The 22625-nt window shown below is 37.7% G+C and overlaps 1 protein-coding gene across 1 annotated transcript in view; it reads right to left on the bottom strand.

Moving 5' to 3' along the window:
* The window catches only part of cpe (carboxypeptidase E), a 66228-nt gene that overhangs the window by 5093 nt on the left and 38510 nt on the right, over positions 1–22625 (bottom strand). The window contains exons 2-6 of the mRNA XM_062981353.1: positions 11161–11357; positions 9162–9329; positions 5494–5611; positions 4292–4474; positions 1087–1226 (exon numbers count right to left, since the gene is read on the bottom strand). Coding sequence (XP_062837423.1) covers positions 1087–1226; positions 4292–4474; positions 5494–5611; positions 9162–9329; positions 11161–11357 — 806 coding nt within the window. The remainder of the gene's footprint in view (positions 1–1086; positions 1227–4291; positions 4475–5493; positions 5612–9161; positions 9330–11160; positions 11358–22625) is intronic.

The following is a 22625-nucleotide window of genomic DNA, read 5'->3' as shown; positions in this document are numbered from 1 at the left end:
ACTATGATACTTGTGTATTATAGCACAAGGCAGGCAGCTGCCAGTTTGAGAGTACACAATAAAATAAAATCTTGTGTATTCCTTGCCCTCTTGTCCCAGGTGGAAAAAAGAAATCTTTTACACATAAACTTCAATGTCACTTCTGGATTTTTATTCCCATTTTTCATCAAATCTGTGAAGATACTTTTATGACCACACTAGGAAGCACCAACTTCTATTTTAGTACCAATGTCCTGCTCAATTCCAGCTTGTAGGTATATCCTGTGGAAACATTCATTACCACACAGAATGTATTTGGATATCTTGGCTCAAAGCTGTGTACAGTATATTTATTTGGGAGTAAGTCTTACAGAAAAGTTGCTGAGTAAAAGCATACAGCATCTTGCTCTTAGTTTCATATCCTGTTTCCACACAGCAGCAAAGTTACACTATCCTTTTACTCTAAAGAACAAAAAGCTGAGATATCTAGTGAGCTAACACTTGAATTTGGTACATCACCTGAGCCAAGCAGAAAACAAATGTTCTTTGCCAAAGGTTACCCGTTTCACAGATCTTTTGCGAACAACACTGATTAGCTTGATGAAACCTTAATATTACATTTAGAAATCCTTAAAAGTGAATTTATGCATGGGAGCTGGGGGAGGTGTCCTCAATATTTCCCTGCCCTTTCATAGTGGTTAAGGTTTTTATACTGAAAAATAAGCACCGCACAGTCAGGTTTATTCAGTCTTTCTATCCTGTTAGTCTTTGGACATAAATCTAAGCTGCAAATTAATATGATTCTGAACACATGTGCTGTGGCTGGGGGACTAGAATGTTTTATATATGACAGAATCATGAGAAATAATCCAAACAAAGAGAGTTTCCCCCCATAAAGGCAATGACAGAAATCCATCTTTACCAACCCGGAACTATTCAGATATGATGAACTGCATTTCCCATCATTCTTACCAAGTCTGGCTTTAACTAAAAATTATAAAAGCTGTAGTTCCAAGCATTCAGATAGCACCAGGTCAGGAGAAAGCTGGCATAGAGCATATATTATCTTGAGTATCTGTCAATTGCCACTAAAAATAGGCCATTTACCTGTTCAATGTAATTGATGAGTGAATTCTTGTTGTCCTCCCAATAACTTTTCAGTGTTTCCTCAGGAGGGAATTTTTCACAGCTAAGCTCCACAGTGATTTCATAGCAGTTGCTGCTGAGGTAGTTGAAATCCTGCATTCCTGCATGATTAAAACACACATTACCTGATGTTTGACAAGCATGGTACTCTACAGAATGGGAACCACACTTTAAGGCATTTCAATGTCATGCCGGAGAAAGGCGGCCAAGATGGTCAAAGCTCTGAAAACCAAGGCCTATAAGGAGCAGTTTTGGGAGCTGGGTGTGTTTAATTTGGAGAAGAGAAGGTTGAGAGAGGGAATAATAGCCATATTTAAATATTTTAACGGATGTCACATTGAGGAGTGGGCAGATTGCTTTCTGCCGCTCTAGAGACTAAGACATGGAGTAATGGGTTCAAATTGTAGGGAAAGAGATACTACCTAAACATTAGGATAAACTTCCTGATGATAAGAGCTGTTCAACAATGAAATATGCTAGGCAATGTGTGGTGATATCTCCTTCTCTGGAGGTTTTTAAATATAGGCTGGATGAGCATAAGTCAGGAGTGCTTTGATGATGTGTTCCTACATGGTAGGGGATTAGACCGAATGGCCTTCGCAGTCTCTTCTAACTCTATGATTCTAATTTATGATCTCTTTAGTGTTCTGAGAGCAAGGATATGAAGTTGGTTTTCTTTCCCTCTTGCCCACCTTTTCTTCAGTGGAGTAAAAAAACCACTATATTCTATGGTGCACCCTTCCAGGGATCATAAAATTGCTTTATAAAATATTTACATGCTAAATGCAGCAAAGAGTACAGTTTTAGGATCTAGTTACATTTTAGTTTCTTAAAGAATTAAATAATATTTAGAAGTAATCAGAAAATAAGTATTGCATATACTTTAATTTTTCTCTAGATGTCCATTTATTTTGAAGAAGAAGAATGGAGTGGGTGAAATGTGATGTTTTCTCTCAGAGCTTTAACATTTCTTGAAATATGACATCTCTACCATATTTTCTCTGGCATTTTAAGATAAATTAGGAATAGGTAGCTACAGTCAGTTCCTATAAACAGAAGGTTTTACAAAAATCAGCCTTTATTTACAGTTTGATTTGATCGAAGTGTTTGTGCCACCTTATGTTTACAAAACTTTCCAAATGACTAACGTTTTCTTGGATGAATCTCAGATACATAATGTTCTGAAATCGATACCTTAATAAATGAATTTCTTGGCAGCCATAGCCTTGAAGGACAATTGAACCAAATCTAATATTGCATCTGGTCAATATATTCCTCCGGGATACATCTGACCTCAAAAGTCATATTTCAGAAGCCAAAAACCAGTTTCAAGATGTAGTTCAATTACTTCCAGATGATAAAGGAAATATGTTATTATGTGTACAATAAAACATGTGAAAGACAAATAATAGGAAAGGCAATGAACCCTTGATAAATAATTTCAAACATGGATTTCTTTCTATGGGAGCCATTTTTAAAACAAAGACATTGTTAATGATGAACAGCCGTTGTATCAATGTATTTGACAGTACAATTACTGTCCACATGTGTTTGAGACATTAAGAATAAATGAAAAGCACATTTTCACAATAAAAAAGAGAGTAGTTGCAAAAGGCTTCTGTGCTTGCATTTTCTCTTGGATCAAGAAATAAATGAAGATTTATTTCTATGTACAGTGGGTTTGTGCTGGGGTTTGGTTCCAGGACCTCTCATGGATAGCAAAATCAGTGGATATTCATGTCCCATTAAATACAATGGCATAATAAAATGGTATCCTTTATATAAAATGACAAAATCTAATTTTATTTCTGAATTTTTTGCATGTGAATATTTTTATGTCATGGGTGGTTTAACTACTGGAATTATGATATGCTGCCTAGTATTTATTGACTTCAAGAAGCAAGCAACATCCCCGACTATAGATGTTGATTCTGGAAACACAGCCAGACTGGAGGGCAAGGTAATCTTCTTAAAGACACTATTTCTGGGTTGACAGAAAATCAGATTAGAGGCCTTTAATCTTGCACCTGTGGAGCTATTCATGGACAGAGTCGTTTAAAGACTTTAGAAAATTATCATGATGTGGCTTATAAAAGAGTGTTTGTAATATCCTGTTCTTTTTTCCTGACATGTAAACCAACAAGGTACATCTAAAAAAAAACCCCATTAAAACACTGTAACAATGGAATCCATAACCACACTTTCCCTTCCCTGCACCTGGGGATAGATTGTCTCCCTGGGAATTTGCTAGGTCTTCCTAGTGTTTTTATGATATGCTTTTATTGAAAGTTATCACAGAGTTGTGTTGGAGTACCTAGCAAATTCAACATCTCTAAGAACTCCTAGGTCCACCAATGCAACTCTATATAGTATGTTGAAACTAGGTCAGGTAATTGAATGATATTCAGCCATATCCATGGTTCCAGGTAATCACACTCTGAACCAGGAAAATATCTCCCAAGGATATGGGGACCTTACTATATTCTAAAAGAGTAAAATTATCTATGAACATAACAGTATCACATTAAATCCCACTTTTGAATTACCATTTAATCATCAAACACCTGTTCAAATAAAAGGGTCTTTACTTGTTGGCAGAAGGGAAGCAGAAAGTCTCTGGTGGGAGAGAATTCTTCAGCCAAAAACAGCTAATGTAGAGGCTGTACATCACATTAATCTACAAAGGCAAAGGAGGCTCACACTTCTCAAAAGCTAAGAAAGAATTTTGACTTCTGCAAGCAGTGATGAGAGAATCTGCAAGCTGTTTTTTTTCTTCTTTTTCTGCAACTACTATTTGAAGGAATAGGAGACTTATTCTCCTTCACATCTGGTCATCCCATACTAGAACTAGATTGTAGTGCTTCATTTGATATCGTGCAATTCTATGGAGGCCATAGCTTCCCCTCACTACAGACACTAAAAGTGCTACTGTCTTTGCCTCTATAATCTAGCAGCTCCATGACACAAAACACTGCTTCATTGAAGGCTATTAAGGAGAAACACATGGTTTTCTTTTCAGGAAAGAATTACAGACCTTCCTCTGTCAGGGTTGTGTTACTTTTATGTTTAGAATAACACTTTTATTATTAACACCATAAAAATGAGAAGGAAGAACCATCAGAATTCTCATTATTAAACTAAAATGCTGCCATTCCTTGATACAAACCTCCTGGAACACTATACCATGCACCACCATTGGTTGTCCCATCTATAAAGCTGCTGTCATCATCATTCTTGCGACATGGTGGCCTGTTTGCATCCGACATGGCTGGATTGAGGCTTGAATAGCTTCGAGCTAAACTTTGGAAAATTGCATCATCTGGGCAAGAGCTATACTCATGAGCACTACCTAAGGAGACAAAACCAAGAACAATGGGAAAACGGAGAATAATGTAGGAAACATGCATTCATTTGAACAGGGCTTTGCCAAGAAACCATATCAAAATGGCCAATAAATTATGTAGAGCTGGTTGCATATGAAGTAGACTATATGCATCAGTTTGGGCCAGGGATAAGCAACTATGGCACGCAAGAAGCTTTCAAGCTACAATTCCCATTAGTTTTAGTCATAATAGCCAATGTGAGGATCTATGGCAGCTGTCACCCAAAAACATCTGAAGAACTCCAGTTCTAAGATAAATTTTGACCAAACTTAAAACCCATACCCAACATGATGAACTTTTAATACTGGTGGGGTTTTCACAGGGACTAACCTTAGAGGTTTGGATTTATAGTTCACCCATGTCTACAGAGCGCTGTGCATCCAAAGGACAATGGTTCTTGACTAAACTTGGCACAAATACCCAATATTACCAACTTTGAATGCTGGTGGGGCTTGGGGGACTGACCCAGCATGCTGGGAGTTGGAGTTCACTCTGCAACCAGAGAGCCCTGTGATTCCCACCGATGACAGATCTGGACCAAACTTGGCACACAGAAATGACCAACAGAACATACTGTTTGGGTGACTGGCACACCATGGTGTGCGTTGTAGTTTATTCTGCATCTAGAGAGCACTCTGAACCCCACCGATGGCGGATCTGCACCAAACGTGGCACACAGAACCCCCATGACCAGCAGAGCATGCTGCAAGGGTTTGGGGGGAGTGACTCAGCATGGTGGGATCGGGACAAAACTTCGGATACATACCCAAAATTTACAACTTTAAGTTTTGTGGGGTTTGAGGCGGTTAACAAGTAGCTGTAGTTGCAATTTCATATAGGAATATTCTTCTGAAAAATTCATATGCAGCTACCTAATATATACATTTTTACTATTCCTGTATAATTATTCAGGAATAATTATTCTATTCTATTCCATTTTCACAAATCTTTTATACTAAGCAATTAATGTACTGTACGTACTTACCAGAACGGGTTTCGTCATATGGATAATTTGCTACAAGATCCCCACCATGAAGGTTGGCTGACAGTACGAAAGGAATATCCATGATCCAATGAATCACTCCTTTTGTTTCAGGTGCAAGCTATAGAAGAAAATTTAGTACATATTTTTTTAAAACCAAGCTGATACTTCATCCATTACTTGTTTAGAGTAATATTAGCACTGAACAATTCCATGAACAGCTGTGACTAGAAAGAAATCTGAAAATCGAATTATTTAGGACTGCTTCACACTTCATATCTTCAGAAGGTACTCATAGAATTTTAATGCAAAATACAGATGCAACACCTTGATATATACATTATACAGGCAAAATAATCTCAAGTGGGTTTAAATTCAGTGCCGTGCTCAACTTGCCAAAATGTGTAAAACAGTTCACTGTGGTCTCCTGACTCAAAACCAATGTTTTACTCAACTAATTAAACTATTTTAATTATTAGTATTCCTGATGGTAAGCTACTTCTCCAATTTCTAACATTTAAAAGTATGAAAATGATTTCCAAACTTAGCATTCCAAGCTTGTGAAATACAGAGCTCAGACACATCTTGTATGTCAAACATCCACTAAAACAGGACCATCTTCTAATATAATTTCCTTCTCAAAAGGACCAAAAGACAGCCTGGATGAAGTGAATCTGGAATATACATTGATAGCCACAGAGCAGTGAATAACACTTGCCGACTCTGCTCTTAGAAACTGCTGTGATGTGGACATTCAAAAGTCCTTTGCTAGGTGAAAATGGTAATGGGAGAGCAATGCTTAACTTGGTTCATCTATACTTCCCCTCTCACAATACCACTTTTTACTTAGTTGAGGCAGATGTATATTTTGGACCCAAGCTGGGGTAAAGCTGCCGAGGGAAGGGAATGAAGGAAAGAAGAAGTGAACGGAGTAATCATTCATTATTCGCTTACTCCTTCTCTCATCCAAACTACACTCTTGTCCTGGCTCTACTTTTAGATCAATGGTTTTTAGCCTTCTACCTTCCAAGTATTTGGCTCTTCAACTCCCAGAATTCCTGAGCACTGATCATGGTGACTTGAACTTCTGAGGGTCAAGGACAAAAACAACTGGAGGACCAAAAGCTGAGAACAACCAATTCAGATATTCCATAAGGACTTCGGTTTCCAGATTCAACTCACCAAAACCTGTTCCTTAAAGGAAGCAAACTGTTGGACAATTAGACTCAGTAGTGTTAAAACTAGTTAGCTGTGGAGTTTCAGATAGGAATTTTTCCCAAGGATTGAAATTGGGTCCTGTTGATGTAATATGTCCATTCTGTTACTGAGCTACAACCCTTCTAACTGCTGAATATCTGGCTTAGCCATTACAAGTAATCTTATCTGCTTTTATCATGAAGTTTCCAGTGAGGATTCATGTAGCTATTTTCTCCACATGAAAAATGAGGAGAGCAGAATCTTAAGACTTTCCTAATATAATCATTTTTCCTTGCCACAGACCTATTTGTTGAACAGATGTCATTCTCCAAGACACTGTTTTTGTTGCCAAGAAACTTTTATTTTCCACATATTCAGAAGGAAGTATCTTGTATCATGATAACTACAGTTCTTCCTCCAGCAATTTCACCAGATCCCTTAGACAACATGTGTCAAACTCAAGGCCCATTGGTCGAATGTGGCCTGTCATGTCATTTCACATGGCCCTCCAGATGCTCTACTATAATTCCCATGTTTCTCATTGTCAGACATCATTAGAGCAGCTGGGAGTTGTAATACATTAACATATGGAAGGTTGCAGTTTATTATGATTAGTCAGGATAGTGGGGTTTGAATTTAGAGACAAGGCTTGTGGACATGATGCCTGACTTTGAAAAATCCTTTAGCCTTTCCCCAACCTCAGTGCTACAAGTGCCCTAAACGGTTCTGGTCCAATTTACCTGTCCGAACGTATCTTCCCCTATGAGCCCACAAGAACCTTAAGATCTTCTGGAGAGGCCCTGCTCTCGGTCCCACCCGCCTCACAGGCACGGCTGGTGGGGACGAGAGACAGGGCCTTCTCGGTCGTGGCTCCCCGGCTGTGGAACTCCCTCCCCAGTGACATTCGGCAGGCCCCATCCCTTTTGGGGTTCAGAAAAAAACTGAAGACCTGGCTATGTACGCAGGCATTTGAAGAATAAGCATGTGTTGGCTTCGACTCGGTCTGAATTACGGCTCTTGTATAACGTCTGGTGGATGAATGGCATAAGCACTCTGCATTGTTTTAAACTTTGTATATTGTATTTTATGACTATTTTATGACTATTTTATGATTGTTTAAACTGTTTTAATTCATTTTAGTTTATTGTATATCCGTGTAACGGCATCAATTGCCACTTGTAAGCCGCCCTGAGTCCCCTCGGGTGAGAAGGGCGGGGTATAAATAATTGAAATAAAAAATAAAATAAGTGTTGTTGAGTTGCCATTCCCATTATTCCCAGTCCACATGACAGATAATCAAAAGTGATTGGAGCTGTCATTCAATGACATCTGGGAACTCCAAACTGGGTAAAAACTAAAGAACACTGACCACTATGTAAAAATTATTGCTGGCCTTCAGTACCCAGTTTTTCCGCCCATTGATTCAACAGCCCTTTAAAGGCAGCCATAAGACTGATGTGGTCCTTGATGAAAATGAGTTTGACACCCCTGACCTAGCATTGCATCTTAAGGTAACTGACACGGGGGGCAGCAATTTGTTTTCTAAATTGCAATGAACCGGTAACATATTTGTGCCCATTATTCCTTTCATTCCTGGAAGCTCTTCAGGGGACTAGTACCAGTCCATGGATCACTGCTTTTAGTAGTGCTAGTCTAGACTTTTATTTTGTCAGATCTTTCACTTGGATTTTAGATTGTTTTGGTGCCTCTGCATTTAATGTTATATTCTGCTGCTCAGTACTCTTGATTTTTATTTTTCTCTGATACTGGATATAGTATTGCAAGCCATTTGGAAGTCATGTCTATGAAAAAAGTGTTCATACATACTAAGGTAAATAAATAATCCCAAAGTGGAATGCCCCCCATTCTAGATCATTCCAGCACTGAAACCATAATCTTAAAAATGACCAGTAGCACATGTATTACAGAATACCACCATGTTCCTATAGGCCAAATTCTGCCCGCCTACTTTATGAGGTACACAAAATATGTTATCTTTATTTTTTAAGTGCCAAAGAAGCATTTCCATCTCTAGCACCCCCTCAGGTCATATCTAATGTTTTGTTATTATGTCTTTTTGTGGGCATTCTATGAGGTGCACCAGCTATAGTAGCACAGTGATAAAAAAATCAATATTTGCAATGGATTGTGTGGAAACAATATTGAAAGAATTCCTTTAACCTTCATGACAAAAGCCTTGCACTGTTCTTTCCATACCAAGTTTGTTATTTATTGGTGAGGTTGTAAAGTAACTCTCCCTGACTGCCTCATGGAATAACAGAGATAAAGTACCTGTCAAATATTAACACAACCAACCCTCCCATATTTCATCAAAATCCTCCCACCCACTCAAGTGGAATAAATACCCCCTCACCACCACTCCACCCAACTTCCTGGGAGTTAAGAAATTAAGGGGGGAGAGCAGGTTATTAGGAAACAAAAATTATTATTATTATTGCTATTATTATTATTACCTTTGGGTTCTGATCCACAGCTTTCTTCAGGTTTTTCAGTAAGTGGTTGTTTGGACCACCTTCTCTCTCATTGACATAAACTATCCTATCCAGATCAGGGAAATTTCGGTTGAGGTCTATCCCCTGTGCATTACTTCGGCCAACAAACCAGTCTTTGAGTTCACCTGGCTAAGATGTAAAAGAAAAAGAAGGGATGATTAGAAAACAAACAAATATGCTTTTGGCTTATGTGTATTCTTAAGTTCTTCTTTGGAGGGGAAGGGAGAATCAACGTTCAGATATTTCTGGAACACAAAATCTTAACCCATTTACTGGAGAAGTCTGTTGCATCTGGAATCAGCTCAGTAGCAGTGCTTCTGAATTACCTTTGAGCTATAGGAAATGTCTCTGTGTGGTGATTAATTTACAATAGCAGAACTATATGCGGAAGCCAATGAATATGTGTGCAAATGAGTGCCAATGAGAACAAAAGTGCAAATATTAGAATATCCCCCCAACCCGGTTGCTAATATCAGAAAAGACATAAGACAGAAAAGCATAAGACAAACAAACATATCCACTATTTTGTTCAAACTCTCAGTTAGATGGCGCAATAAGAAATACAGACTGGATAAGTAAACATTTTCTTTAGGCCAATTCATGTTTTAAACTTTAAAGCTTACAGGAGAAAAAGGTGAGTGGAGCCACTAGGGGGTGCTCCTACACTGAGTATCCCTGGTCATTCATTTCTTGACATCAGTAATGAAATGAAACTCAGCAATAAAATGAAGACAATTGGACCTCTTTGGAGCCTAATTACACAGAAAAGGACAAAAATAGGTACAAAATAGCAAAACACTGCAAAAGGACAACTACATGCAGAATGCCAATACTCATTCTCAAGAAAATGAGCAAACAAAGATAACAAAGGTGAAGAGCCATTACACATCTCCAATGTATGACATCTGCGACCTCCAAATGCTGACTTCCACTCCAATCAGCCCTAGCTAGAAAGTCTGGGAACTATGGGTGTTTCAGTTCAATGTTGGGAGAGCCACAGCTTCCCCCTACACAGTATGACTTGTTGGTGCACTCCGGTGGTATCAAGAATTCCAATGGCAAGGGGTGGGGGGTACCACAGAGGTAGCAGCTGTGAAGGAAGGAAAGCACTAGAGAAAAAGGTGGCTCATAACTGACAGATTTTGGCTGCTTTCCCTGGTGCTCACTGGATGACCTTGGAAAAAGTGGCACCACAAATATAGTGCTGTGCATCAACTTAATTACTACGGTTTGTAATAGTACTATGCAAGAGACCGTACATCAGAAAATAATGCAATATTGCTGCATTGTATCTTATTTTACAAAATCAAACAATTATGTTTAAAAGCTTATGGATAATAACAGTTTAAGACAGATTTAAAACATAATTGAAAAAGGATAAAAGCACAACTTAATTATTTCAAACACTCTTCTGCCACATGATTTAAGAATGCCTGAGTAAATAAAAAGGCCATTATCTGCCACCAGAAAGAGAGCAGAGGGGGGGGGGGACTTTTCTCCCTTCCTGTGGAAGTCCAGTGGCTATTCCCAGGCTGTGGAACCCACAGAAGGTTTGGTAGCCCCCCTAGAAAGAAAGAAAGAAAGAAAGAAAGAAAGAAAGAAAGAAAGAAAGAAAGAAAGAAAGAAAGAAAGAAAGAAAGACAGACAGACAGACAGACAGACAGACAGACAGACAGACAGACAGAAAGAAAGGCGTCTTTCTAAAGTACTGCACCTTGTTCCTCAAAAGGTTCAGTACCATGGATAGTTCCTTTAATGCCAAACAAAAACCTGGAAAGGATTCACTGTCTCACTGATATACAGGCCACCTGCTGCCACTTTCCTTTAAGAGATGACTGTTGCATGAAATGTGAAACTATATTTGTGTACAACTGTGTATATATAGGTTCTACAATAAGGATCAGAATCAAGAACCACACACTGAGTTAGTGCCTTTATAGCTATGGTGTCCTGTCGATACCTGTGATGCTGCCTTCTCAAACCCATCCGGATTCAGGGATGGCAGGATGTGGATACGTGTGCTGTGGATCAAGTTGATGATCGTTTCATTTCCCTTCTGGTATTCATTGCACAGGTACTGAGCCAAGAAGATAAGAAGCTCTCTTCCAACAGCTTCGTTTCCATGCATGTTCCCAACATATTTGAATTCTGGCTCTCCTACAACACAGAGAAAGATAGAAAGTAAAATGTATGAGGTATACTGAATAAAATCAAAATCTGAAATACAAAATGTATATAATAGATTGCAGAAATTATAAGACAACATAGACTTTAAGATGATTCCAAGGGAAAACAATTTCTGCACCTGTAGCCCCAGGCTCCATATTCCCTCCTGCATCTACCAGGGAATGGTAGAAAAGATGGTCTGTTCTGCAAATGTAAACTCAACTCTGCAACTTCTGCTACATTAATTGATTGAAACAGTAAGGTTTCAATGAAATAGCCTAAATCTAAAACAGACTACAGATGGTTCAAACTCAAATTAAATAGTAACACAAGCAAGTATACTTATGTTCCATACTGTTGTAATTGGAAACAGATTCAAGAAGATAAAACCAGTGAATTTCTTTGCCTCTACCTCCCTATATAGCAGCCTCACCAGCCCCTTATCCTCAATCACTACAGACAGATTTAGAAAACCTTTGCAGAATGGAATGGGAAGTGGTGCATTGGATGGACCCTATTCTGTGAGCTAAGATATCTTCCATGTACTTTGTAATATAAATTACTTTGAAGCACTGCTTTATCAACATAGCAAGAGATAACATTTTCTATGAACTCTGCAAGACTTTTGCCCAGTATTCTAATATTTTTTACACTTTAATCATATAATAATATATAAACAATACTCTCATACTTATCTCCAGAGTCAGGGAGGTGTGGCCCATAGATAGGACATTATTCCCAAATCTTACATCCCACATATTTGCTTTTTTTTCATTTTATTAAAAAAAACTGCCTTCACATAATAAAATAAAGAAAAAAACAAACAGATGCAATTCCATTAAGGTTTTGCCCATTTTTGGTTTTTCTAAAAGAATCTTAATATTGCATCAATTATTTAAAAATGATCACTAGTTCATTTATTTGTAAAAGTATTTTTCTATAATATTACACCGAACAAGGTCCTTGAAGAGGTTTATACATAAGGACAGAATTAAACTATGGCATCTACTAACAAACGTTGAGCCTTAAACTCAAAGGTATAGTGTTTCAATCATGTATCAGAAACTATTTACCATCAGAAGAAATAAGGACGTTTATTTACAATCTATCAAAACACCATCAAAAATTAAGAGAACCATGTCTTCTCTGGGATAGAATGTTTGGTGCTGTCACTAAAAAGGCCCTGTTGCATGGCAAATAAACTTTTCTTGGTGGGACATAGGGCAGGTTTTATTGTTGATAGATGTCTTAACCCCATAAATATTAGAAATATTAAGGAGAAATGTCACTATTTTAAATGGCCTATAAAACACACTATATATCTACTTAAACAACCATATTATGTCAGAACAAAGCATTTTCCAAAGCACTAATGTCCTACCCATTTAAGCCTCCTCTTGCCTTCATTTCCTAATTACATCCTGTCTCCTTCCTCACTTACTTCCTTCTGTACAAATACCATATATTTTCTGCAGTTCAAAAAGCATCCAGATCCTTGGTGGCAGTAAATAATTACAATATAGCAAATTAATCCACCTCCTGTCAAAATTTTAGGTTCTTCTAACTTGATTTTTTTAAAGGGCTGAATTTAAAACATTTAAATTCCTCTATAGAAAGCACTTAAGTGAAATGGCATGTGTGACAGTGAAATCTGAATAAAGAGCTGAAGAAGCACAGGGGCTATCACATGAACCCAGAAGTCCTTTGGTTGAATTTTCCTTCTGGTGGTCTCAAGTGATTCATTCCTTTAAAACCTCCCATTTACAATATGACAGTTGTTCTAAGAATTACAGCTGCACAATTTTAACTTAATAAAACTTTGCATGGCTAGTGACTGGCCACAATAATGGAACATTATGGGTGTTGCAGTACCAAAATTAGCTTTATTGAATTATGGTTAGGTAAAGTGAACATTGTAAAGGTAGACGTGGTAACCCTGTAGTCTTCCAAATGTTAGACTCCAATATCCATCATTTCTGACCATTGGCTCTGCTGACTGGAGCAGAAATGAGTTACAATTCAACATGTCTCTTTTTTCTCTATTTTCCCCCTCAAAAAACCATATTTGCAAACAGTGTGATATTTTACCAGTTACACAAATCCTTCTGTGTTTGAGCTGCTCAGAAATGTATTTCCAATGTAATGACTTGTAATTTACTGAACATTTGACTGAAACTTTTGACCAAGGCAAAAGGTATTCAGCATGAAATGCTGAAAGATATAATTCAGTGATCTAAGGCTGTAATCTCCATAATTTCATGATGAAAAGTGCTATTAATCTGTCAGTATTTTGAGATATGTCGTTGTTAACAGCCAACATTTTACTTTTTATTAAAAATTATTTCCATGAAGAACTTGAAACTGTAGAGGAAATGTCCATGAAAAAGGTATCTTCCTAAAGTACTTATAGACTTATTCCTAAAAAGATTAGATACTGGAATATAAGGGAACGATATGCCTCCTCCTTAACCAAGCTTTCACAAAAACCAATCTTCTATCAGTCAAGAAGAAATGGGTCAGAACTGCTTGTGAAGTTTAGAAGAAAAAGAAAATGGCAACTATAGGCAGAACATCTAACACCACTGAAGACACAAAAACAGAATTCAGTAGATAATTTACCTCTAGGGAATCACACAGTATATGAAAACACTAGCATTTGTTTTTAAAATATTTGAATTAAATAAAAAGTAACTTCATTGATGTTACAAAAGTAATTTATTGCACTAATGCTCCTAGCCACACTATACGTATTCACAGTTTCATTCATCAAATGTTCTAGGTCCCACAGGTGATTCTGTGGTTTGCTTCTGCCAGAAGTTAGTACAGAACTAGCAATAATTGTGAATACAACTGGAGTGGGCTTTGAACAGTATAACATGGCACAACAGTGCAGTGTGATAAGGTCCAGACAGTATGCACATTTGCTGTACCCAAAGGTTACATTTATAAATGTCAGACCACTGGAATATTATATAATACTAGCTGTACCCGGCCATGCGTTGCTGTGGCGAAGTATGGTGGTATGGGAAATAAAGTATTGAGGAATTGGTGGTAGTTAAGGTAAAGGGTAAAGGTTTCCCCTGACATTAAGTCCAGTCCTGTCTGACACTGGGGGTTGGTGCTCATCTCCATTTCTAAGCCGAAGAGCCGGCGTTGTCCATAGACACCTCCAAGGTCATGTGGCCATTGGCATGACTGCCGGAGCGGTACCTATTGATCTACTCACAATGGCATGTTTTCGAACTGCTAGGTTGGCAGGAACTGGGGCTAACAGCGGGCGCTCACTCCGCTCCCAGGATTTGAACCTGGGACCGTTTGGTCTGCAAGTTCAGCAGCTCAGTGCTTTAACACACTGTGCCATCAGGGGGGGCCTTTTACACTGCCATATAATCCAGTTCAAATCAGATAATCTGTATTTTATAGGCAGTGTGGAAGAGGCCTAAGTGAGGCCTAACTCTGCCTGTCCCCTGGGCTGAGTGGGTTGCTAGGAGACCAAGTGGGCAGAGCGTAGCCTTCTAACTGGCAGCAATTGGATAAAAACAATTATTCATCTCCCTCTAATTAGGATTTTATTTTTATTTTCTTTTTGTTGTATGAACGTAGAGGCATGGATGAGGGGTTGTGCTGCCAAGTTTAGTGTTTCTGGGATGTGTAGTTTTGTTGTTTTGTCCTAGGCCGAAATTTCATTACCCTTTTATATATATAGATTGGTCAGACCCCTGGTTCTTAACGATCTAAAAATACATATGGACCCTAAATGAAGAAACTACAATAAATGAAGGATTTGTTTTTTCTTATGTAATATAGCATCAAGTTTTCTAAATTGTTCATGTCAATGCAATACCACAGACATCTGAAAAAGTTTCACAAGGCTAAAGTGTTTTGGGAGCAAAATTTTATTTAAAACTTAAAGCAAATGATCTTTGCTAAAGTTATCTCCATGTTCTTTTATTCATTAGAGGAAATCTAGTACTACTCCTGTGCAAACAGTGTTGGTGTTTCTGATAATCTCCATTTGGCCTGTCACTTTCACATTTTACGATCTGCACACACTGTCCTTGCAGGCATACACTGTCCTAAATGTAGCCAGCACAAGCAACAGGAAATTCATTAATCTAAATGTATTTGAAATAGGAAATCTGTTTTGTTTTCAGCTTCAACCAGAAATAAAATCATTAGAGGTTAGTTTTAAAAGAAAAGCTTTGGGTGATGAAATTAATTGATTTTACTTATGTAAAAAGACATGTAAAAACTATGCCATGTACTCTGACATATAGGAAATTATGATTTGTGAAGTTTTACCATGCAGATGAAAGCATGTAGTTTATAGACACAACTCAGTGTGTAAGCAAAATAGAATAACTTCTATTGAATGCTAATGGAGTGAACTACTTTGCTTTACTTGGGCTGTTAAGATTTAATCGGAGGGTGTACCTCATTCCTGATAGGTGACACACTCCTCATCAGAAAAAAGGTTCCCACCCTAACTTAATTCTTTGAAACTACTGAAAGCTGGTTGTATTCATGCACTAGACTGAATGGTTTAAGGGAAGCTAAAGGAGTGGGGTGGGGTGCGAGCACCTATCCTTCACTAATAAAACATCATCATGGATCCCCAAATTTCACTGTTAAATGCATTTTTAAAAATATGCAGATGGCCCAACTGTAAGGAAGATAAGCAAATAAATAATGTCTTATAACCTACCCTGGAGATGAAGGCATGATGTGGGTAAGGGGAAAACTTGAAGAGGAAAACTCTTTTCTTTGTCACTTTTCTCTGTGTTCATTTCTATACTATTTTAAATTGAAAATTAGCTTGAGAATAACTTAAGATATTACCCCTGTTTCCACTCGTGAAACAAATATCAGAAGCAGAACAAATGGTTTTCCTTGATGTAAAACCACCAGTTAGTTCTAGCTTCTTGACATCCCAGAGAGACAGACTTCACATTTTTCTGATTGTCGTACCTTTAATATGAGATTGGGCAGAACACAGTTAATGTTCACTGGCAGTATATGGCAATATATTATCTGAATAACCAAACATCAAAAAATATAATCTTTTACACATTGGGAAATACTTATATTGATAACAGATTAAGGCAGTAAGGGTGTGTGGCTACATGCCCTCCCGGGTTGATACAGGTCAATCCAGGAGGGCATCTAGCCAGCCCCCAGCCCTCAAGCTCCTCTCTAAACTTACCAGAGGAGCTTGAGGACACAGTCAGACCCCTCTGGTAAGTTTAGAGGAGATACAGAGGACTGGGAGGGGAGGGGAGGGTGTGGTGCTATCCTGCTCCTTCAGGCTCTTAGAGCCCGAAGAACCAGGATGGCAATGAGGATTGGCTCTCGGGATCTCAGAAAATGATCCTGAGAGGCAATTCCCATAGGCCCAACACCTCAACAGAATCCAGTCCTTGCAGTAAAGTCCTGTTGAGGTTTTTTTTTTAAAGAAAAAATCTGGAATAAACCAGGAAATCCCTGTTTACTCTGGATTAATCTGGGATGTCGTTTGAACGCCTCAGGTAAATCCGAAATTCATCACAACTTTTGGGCCTGTCTGGAAGGGCCTTGAATGTGTGGGACTACAAGCCCCCATTAATACCAGATATCACTGACACATCTATAGAAGCATCGATTTTGGAAGACCATATTGAGGCATCTATGTATAAGGTAGCACATTATGAAATATATGCAGCATTTTAACAACTTCTGCAGGTTCTAGGGAATGAGTCATTTCATTTCTGCGAACCATTCATCAGTTCAGCGATACTGTACTTGACAGTTCTATTTCACTCCTTATTCATGGCATGAATAAATGGAAAATTACAAAATAAACTAGGCAGCACACAACACCTGACAGTGCAGCTGCTCCCAAAATGTCAATCATTCAAACTGTATTCAGGTAATTCATTCAAAACTGAATTAATGGAAGTATGTCAGTACAAAACAAGCTTCCATTTTCAATATAGAGAACAGTCTACATCAGCCTGGAACTCTCCAAATGTGTTTCACTGTCACCCACAGCCATGAAAACAATGGTTAGGATGATGGAAATTGTAGCTCTGGCACCTTTAGAGTATACCAGGTTTGTGAAGAATAATACAGAAGAATACATTGGAAATCTAATTCAATTTTGAAAACGATGCAAATCACAAAATACTTCATACATTATATCTCTCAAAAATTATTTAATCTACCTATGATAGAGGTATTAACATTTATTTATTTCACTCTTGCATCCAAGAGTTATGTATTTTCTCCCCTTTGGGTAATATTATGAAAGCTTCTAAGGGCATTTGATTTTTATTCACATTTTAGGATTATTATTTGCAGCCCCCCCCCCCAATCCATTTTGTAAGAAAATTGTTTGTTTGTACTTTTTCCTACTTACAAGAAAAGTATACATCTTTCTTTATGTGGCAAAAATCACTCACAGCAGCAGATCCTTTTTGATATACTGTCTTGACATATGAAGATACCTCTTCAAGCACTAGAAATTTGCAGATACTGCACCTTTACTTCACAGGGTTTTTGAAACCATTAACTAGAAGTGAATATTTCTCAGGAGCACAATCCTGAAATTACATTGGAGAAGATCACTTTCAAAATGCTATCAATTTTAGAGACATAATATTTGAGTCCCATGAAGACTGTAACAGCAGAATTTTGAAAGCACCTAATATGATGCTGAAAGCACCTAGTATCAATTTACTGCCCTTTATGGCTTAATGCTATGTACCTAATATAACATGTGACCTTTTGTTTGGCCCATTAAAGGAAAAACAAACAAAAGTGGAACACTTACTTCCTTTTACTGTTTAATCAGCTTGTCACTGTCACTATCAAACCACATTTCATCTTCAGGTTATTTCTACTTATGTTTTTTGCTTAGATGCATAAAGAATTGACTTCAGCTAATGGCGTTATCTATGCTAATTGTAGCATATTGCTGTTCTAGAACAGAAAACATATTGTATAAGAGAATGGTGGGGATTGTTAATATTAAAAGTATATTGCAATGCCAGACCAGTGTTACATATTTGATTTTTTCAGGAGATATTTCTAGCATGAAACATTTGAATAAATGCATTTTAGTAGGGAAATGCTCAAAAGATACAATGTGTTTGTCTATCCTACGTGTCTTTTCCCTGGCACAGGATGCTAAGCAACCTACTCAAATTAAAATAGATACAGCTAAACTAAATTCATCATACAAAAGTTAAAAATATAATTAAACTACCAATAAAATTAAAGGCAGATATAAAACAAACACACAGTTGCAGAACAGACAGGTCCCTTTGCCCACCATCTTCCCCTACCTGTGATAGGTAACGAGTGGGCACCACTCAACTTTTGCATCAACTGAGACTCCTGAAGATTATATACAAGACTTGAAACATGCAAAGCTTGTGGTCTCACACAGAGCTGTGACACTCCTCCTATAGGTAAAGGTGTTCAACTCTGGGGGTGGTGCTCATCTCCATTTCTAAGTTGAATAGCCGCAGTTGTCCGTAGACGCCTCCAAGATCATGTGGCCGGCATGACTGCATGGAGTGCTGTTACCTTCCTGCCGGAGCAGTACCTATTAATCTACACACATTTGCATGTTTTCAAACTGCTAGATTGAAAAAGCTGGGGCTAACAGCGGGAGCTCATCCTGCTCCCCAGATTCGAACCGCCAACCTTTTGGTCAGCAAGTTCAGCAGCTCAGCAGTTTAACCCACTGTGCCACCGGGAACTCCAACTATATGTATTTCAAAATCTTCCATGTATTATACCAAAGTCTTTGAACAGCATTTCAGTTCATTTTCAGGAACTACTTGACAAGGCAGATATCTATCCCTCTCTTGATTCATTGAAAGAGACATTTATAAAACATAAAGGGACAAAACAGGAACTTCATGGATAATAAAAAGGGAGTTCATCAAAGATCAGGTTGTTATTTTCTTTAAAAAATATTTTCTCGACAGATTGGTCAATCACACTGTAGCTCATAACCAAACCAGAGACCTAATCTCTACAACTCATCTCCAAACCTGCGTGGGTGGAAAATGTCAAATCAGACCAGAAGGCAAATAGTATGGAAGCATAAACGTAAGTATATCCAGGTGCCAAGTGTGTATGGCAGGCCCAGAAAACATATGGGAGTAGAACAGCATCTGCTCTATCTTTAAATAACTGCAGTGCTCTTGGTACAGAAAGTATAAGTTAGAGGAGACAAAACTTAAACATTATGTATGTGGAAACTTTACAAGGATAGCTAGTATTAAACATTTTTACTAAAGGATTTCCCTTTCCGCTTCTTTTATTATAATTTTATTATTTAGCCCATTGGCAGCCATTTTCATATAAATTATGGGATGAAAAAGTAACACAAACAAAAGACACAAAGAGCAAAATAGTATCTTGGACTAGATTAATCCAGAAAACCTGCTTTAAAAACTGGCTTTCCCTGAAAAGTACAGTATTACATCTGATGTTTATTAGAGAAAGACTGTGGTGTGTTTACTGATTTATTCCTATTTTGTTACTTTTGTTGCTGTTTGACATAAACTGGCTTAAATTCACCAGGGTAACAAAAGGGTGGTTTACATTTTTAAATGAACAAATAGGACAAAATACTTTTACAAAGGGAAAGACATCATTTTGTATTGCTGAAGGACAAATAGTAGAATGACAAGAAAGGCTTCATTTTGTATTGCAAAAGGATAAGAAGGAAAATGAAGGATTCTGTAGATCTATTAAAATCTCACTTGATTTGGAGAAGAATATAGGTATTTCCTTTGTTCTATATATCATTTGCTTTGAAATTATGCTATCATCTTCAAAGCTTACCTAAACTTGATCAAAGTGACTATTTTAGCTTGCAGCATCTCACATCTTCAAACAGGGATGGTGTATGCATTTTTCAAAAATAGGACATCCTTTAAGAAAAAAGGTCTTAGTCCTGATCTTTCAGCACAGAAAAGCATTTATAGCATGGGTCAGTAACTATTATCTCATGGCCAAATATTGCCCCTTGAATTGGAAGAGTTTGGAAAAATACAGATGTATATATGGATACTGTATGGTATATGACTATGCATATGGTTAGTGCTAATTTTGGCACTCCTTTGGAGCTGTCAGTAGCATGCTGGTGAATTCAAGACTATGATTTGTTCATTTCTTTGGAATACACATGTAGACTCCATGCAACTGAAGCCACCATTCCCCAAACCAAGTTTCCAAATGGCATCTAATAGCCACCAAGTATAAGTCATGCCACCTTTGGAAAATATATACACTGGAAAGTATATTCCCTTTTAACCAAATGAGTAAGATAACAAACAGTACAAAACTGAATAGATTGTGGAAGGAGTTAAGATATGAGCCACTATTTCCAAACTCTGTTGCTTATTCTGCATATCAATTAATGTTACAGGGTTTTTTTTATTTCAGATATTCTTTGTGGGAAGTGAACAGAGAAGATTATTCGCCTGTTTGTTGTTGACAGACGTACATTAATAAATAATACGTAGAACACTTGAGTGTATCTCTGTTACTTTCTGCCATCAAGCAGTACTTTTATTAGACAGTTATAGTATGCAGAGAGGGGGTTATTTTTTTATTTTCAATAGAAAATCTCACAAAATCTAAATCCAGTTAATCCCAACTAGAGTAGTGCACCAAATCAATTGTATTTATATATTGTTTTGCACAATCAATAGGCCCACTCTAGTTTAAATATAAATTTGATTCAAGCCATTTTCCCATTGCACACATGCCAACTATTTGAACAACAATTGAAGCTTATCTTCTATAGTCTTGTCTGCTATGATGACAGCCCAAAATAAACCCATGATTTAATGTATGCCTCCCCCCACACCAGATTATAGAAGAAAAAAGTTTGGTTACAAAGTTGATAGGCTGTGTTAAACTGATGCAAAAAGGAATAGAGAAGACTGCCATTTTGAGAAAGGATGACCCAAAACTACAATGCAGTTTGATCCAAGTGTTGTGTTGGCTTCAAAGCAAGTAACAGTAAGTCCATGTATCTCCTGAATTTTCAAAAAGAATAGGAATTGTTGTTTTGTTTCCAGGCCTTGTTGCGGAGTGAAAGGAAATGTAAAGAAGAGAATATTCTATGCAATAACACTTCCTGTACAGAAGATCTCAAAAATCAGCTACATTAAAAACAACCCAACACTGTCACTGTCCCATTTAGTCAATGAAAAATTGGTGGATGTTACCATGGCTTCTTTCTCTGTACAAATGGTATATGGCATGATGGGTTAGATATAAACATTAATGGCACTGGCATTGTATATCTTGCTTTCCACAATACATTTAAATCTCTCCGTGTAGTTTTTTACTCTTCCATAATAGTTCATAATGGTTGGTAAAGCTTTCCATTCTTCTGCTGTGAATCCCTGAGGCAGGTGGGTTGAGCAGGAAAGCTAATGGAAATTTCAGAAGGATCAACTGAATACTGTTATTTCTTGGCAACTTTATCATACCTTTACCTCATGACTACCAAAGGGAGGGGGGTGGGAGGAGAAAGACTCTATCTAACAATTCCAGTGAAGAATGTCTTCCAATATATATATATACTGAGGAGAGATCAAGCTAGACTCGGAAACTATGGGTGTGTGTCCCTTGTGATAGACAAAGGCTCAACAAAAGTTTATATCCAGCAGCAACTAATTTTCCTGCGTAGACTATGAATATTGGAGCACCTTAATATTTTGAAGTTAATTGGTTGGAACTGGCAGAAAGATAATTCAGTTGCCACTTTGATGATACCACCAAGAAAAATGTGATGAAGATACACAGCTAAAATGTACAATTTGCTGCTTACAGTATGCAAGACAGTTCCCATTTAAAATAGTATGCATTACTTAGGAAGAGTAAGGAAAGCAGTTACCACCACCCTGCTGTTTCATGACTTCTTTTCATGATGCAATTAGATAATTTTAGACTGTGGAATTAAAGCCTTATTGAACAAAGGTTTCAAGTGGTAAATGTGGACTAATTTTACTTCGCTTACATTAAAAAAGGGGCAAAACACCTGCTCATTTTGCTGAGTGTCCTTGTTTTCCATCCTAAACTCCTGATCTGGCAGCACCACTGGCCACTCCATAGTGTCCAAATGACACCAGAGAAGGTATAGCAGAAGAGACAGTCTAAGATGCTATTTCATATGATATTGTTGGTTGATATGATAGACGTCCCCCAGCACTATAAGCCATCGTGACACCAGGCCCGAGATCTTCTACA

This window comes from Anolis carolinensis, chromosome 5 (genome assembly GCF_035594765.1).
Source record: "Anolis carolinensis isolate JA03-04 chromosome 5, rAnoCar3.1.pri, whole genome shotgun sequence".
In the NCBI taxonomy this organism is placed as follows: Eukaryota; Metazoa; Chordata; class Lepidosauria; order Squamata; family Dactyloidae; genus Anolis; species Anolis carolinensis.
The sequence above is the reverse complement of the archived record's forward strand: the minus strand, read 5'-3'. Positions and strand labels throughout refer to the sequence as shown.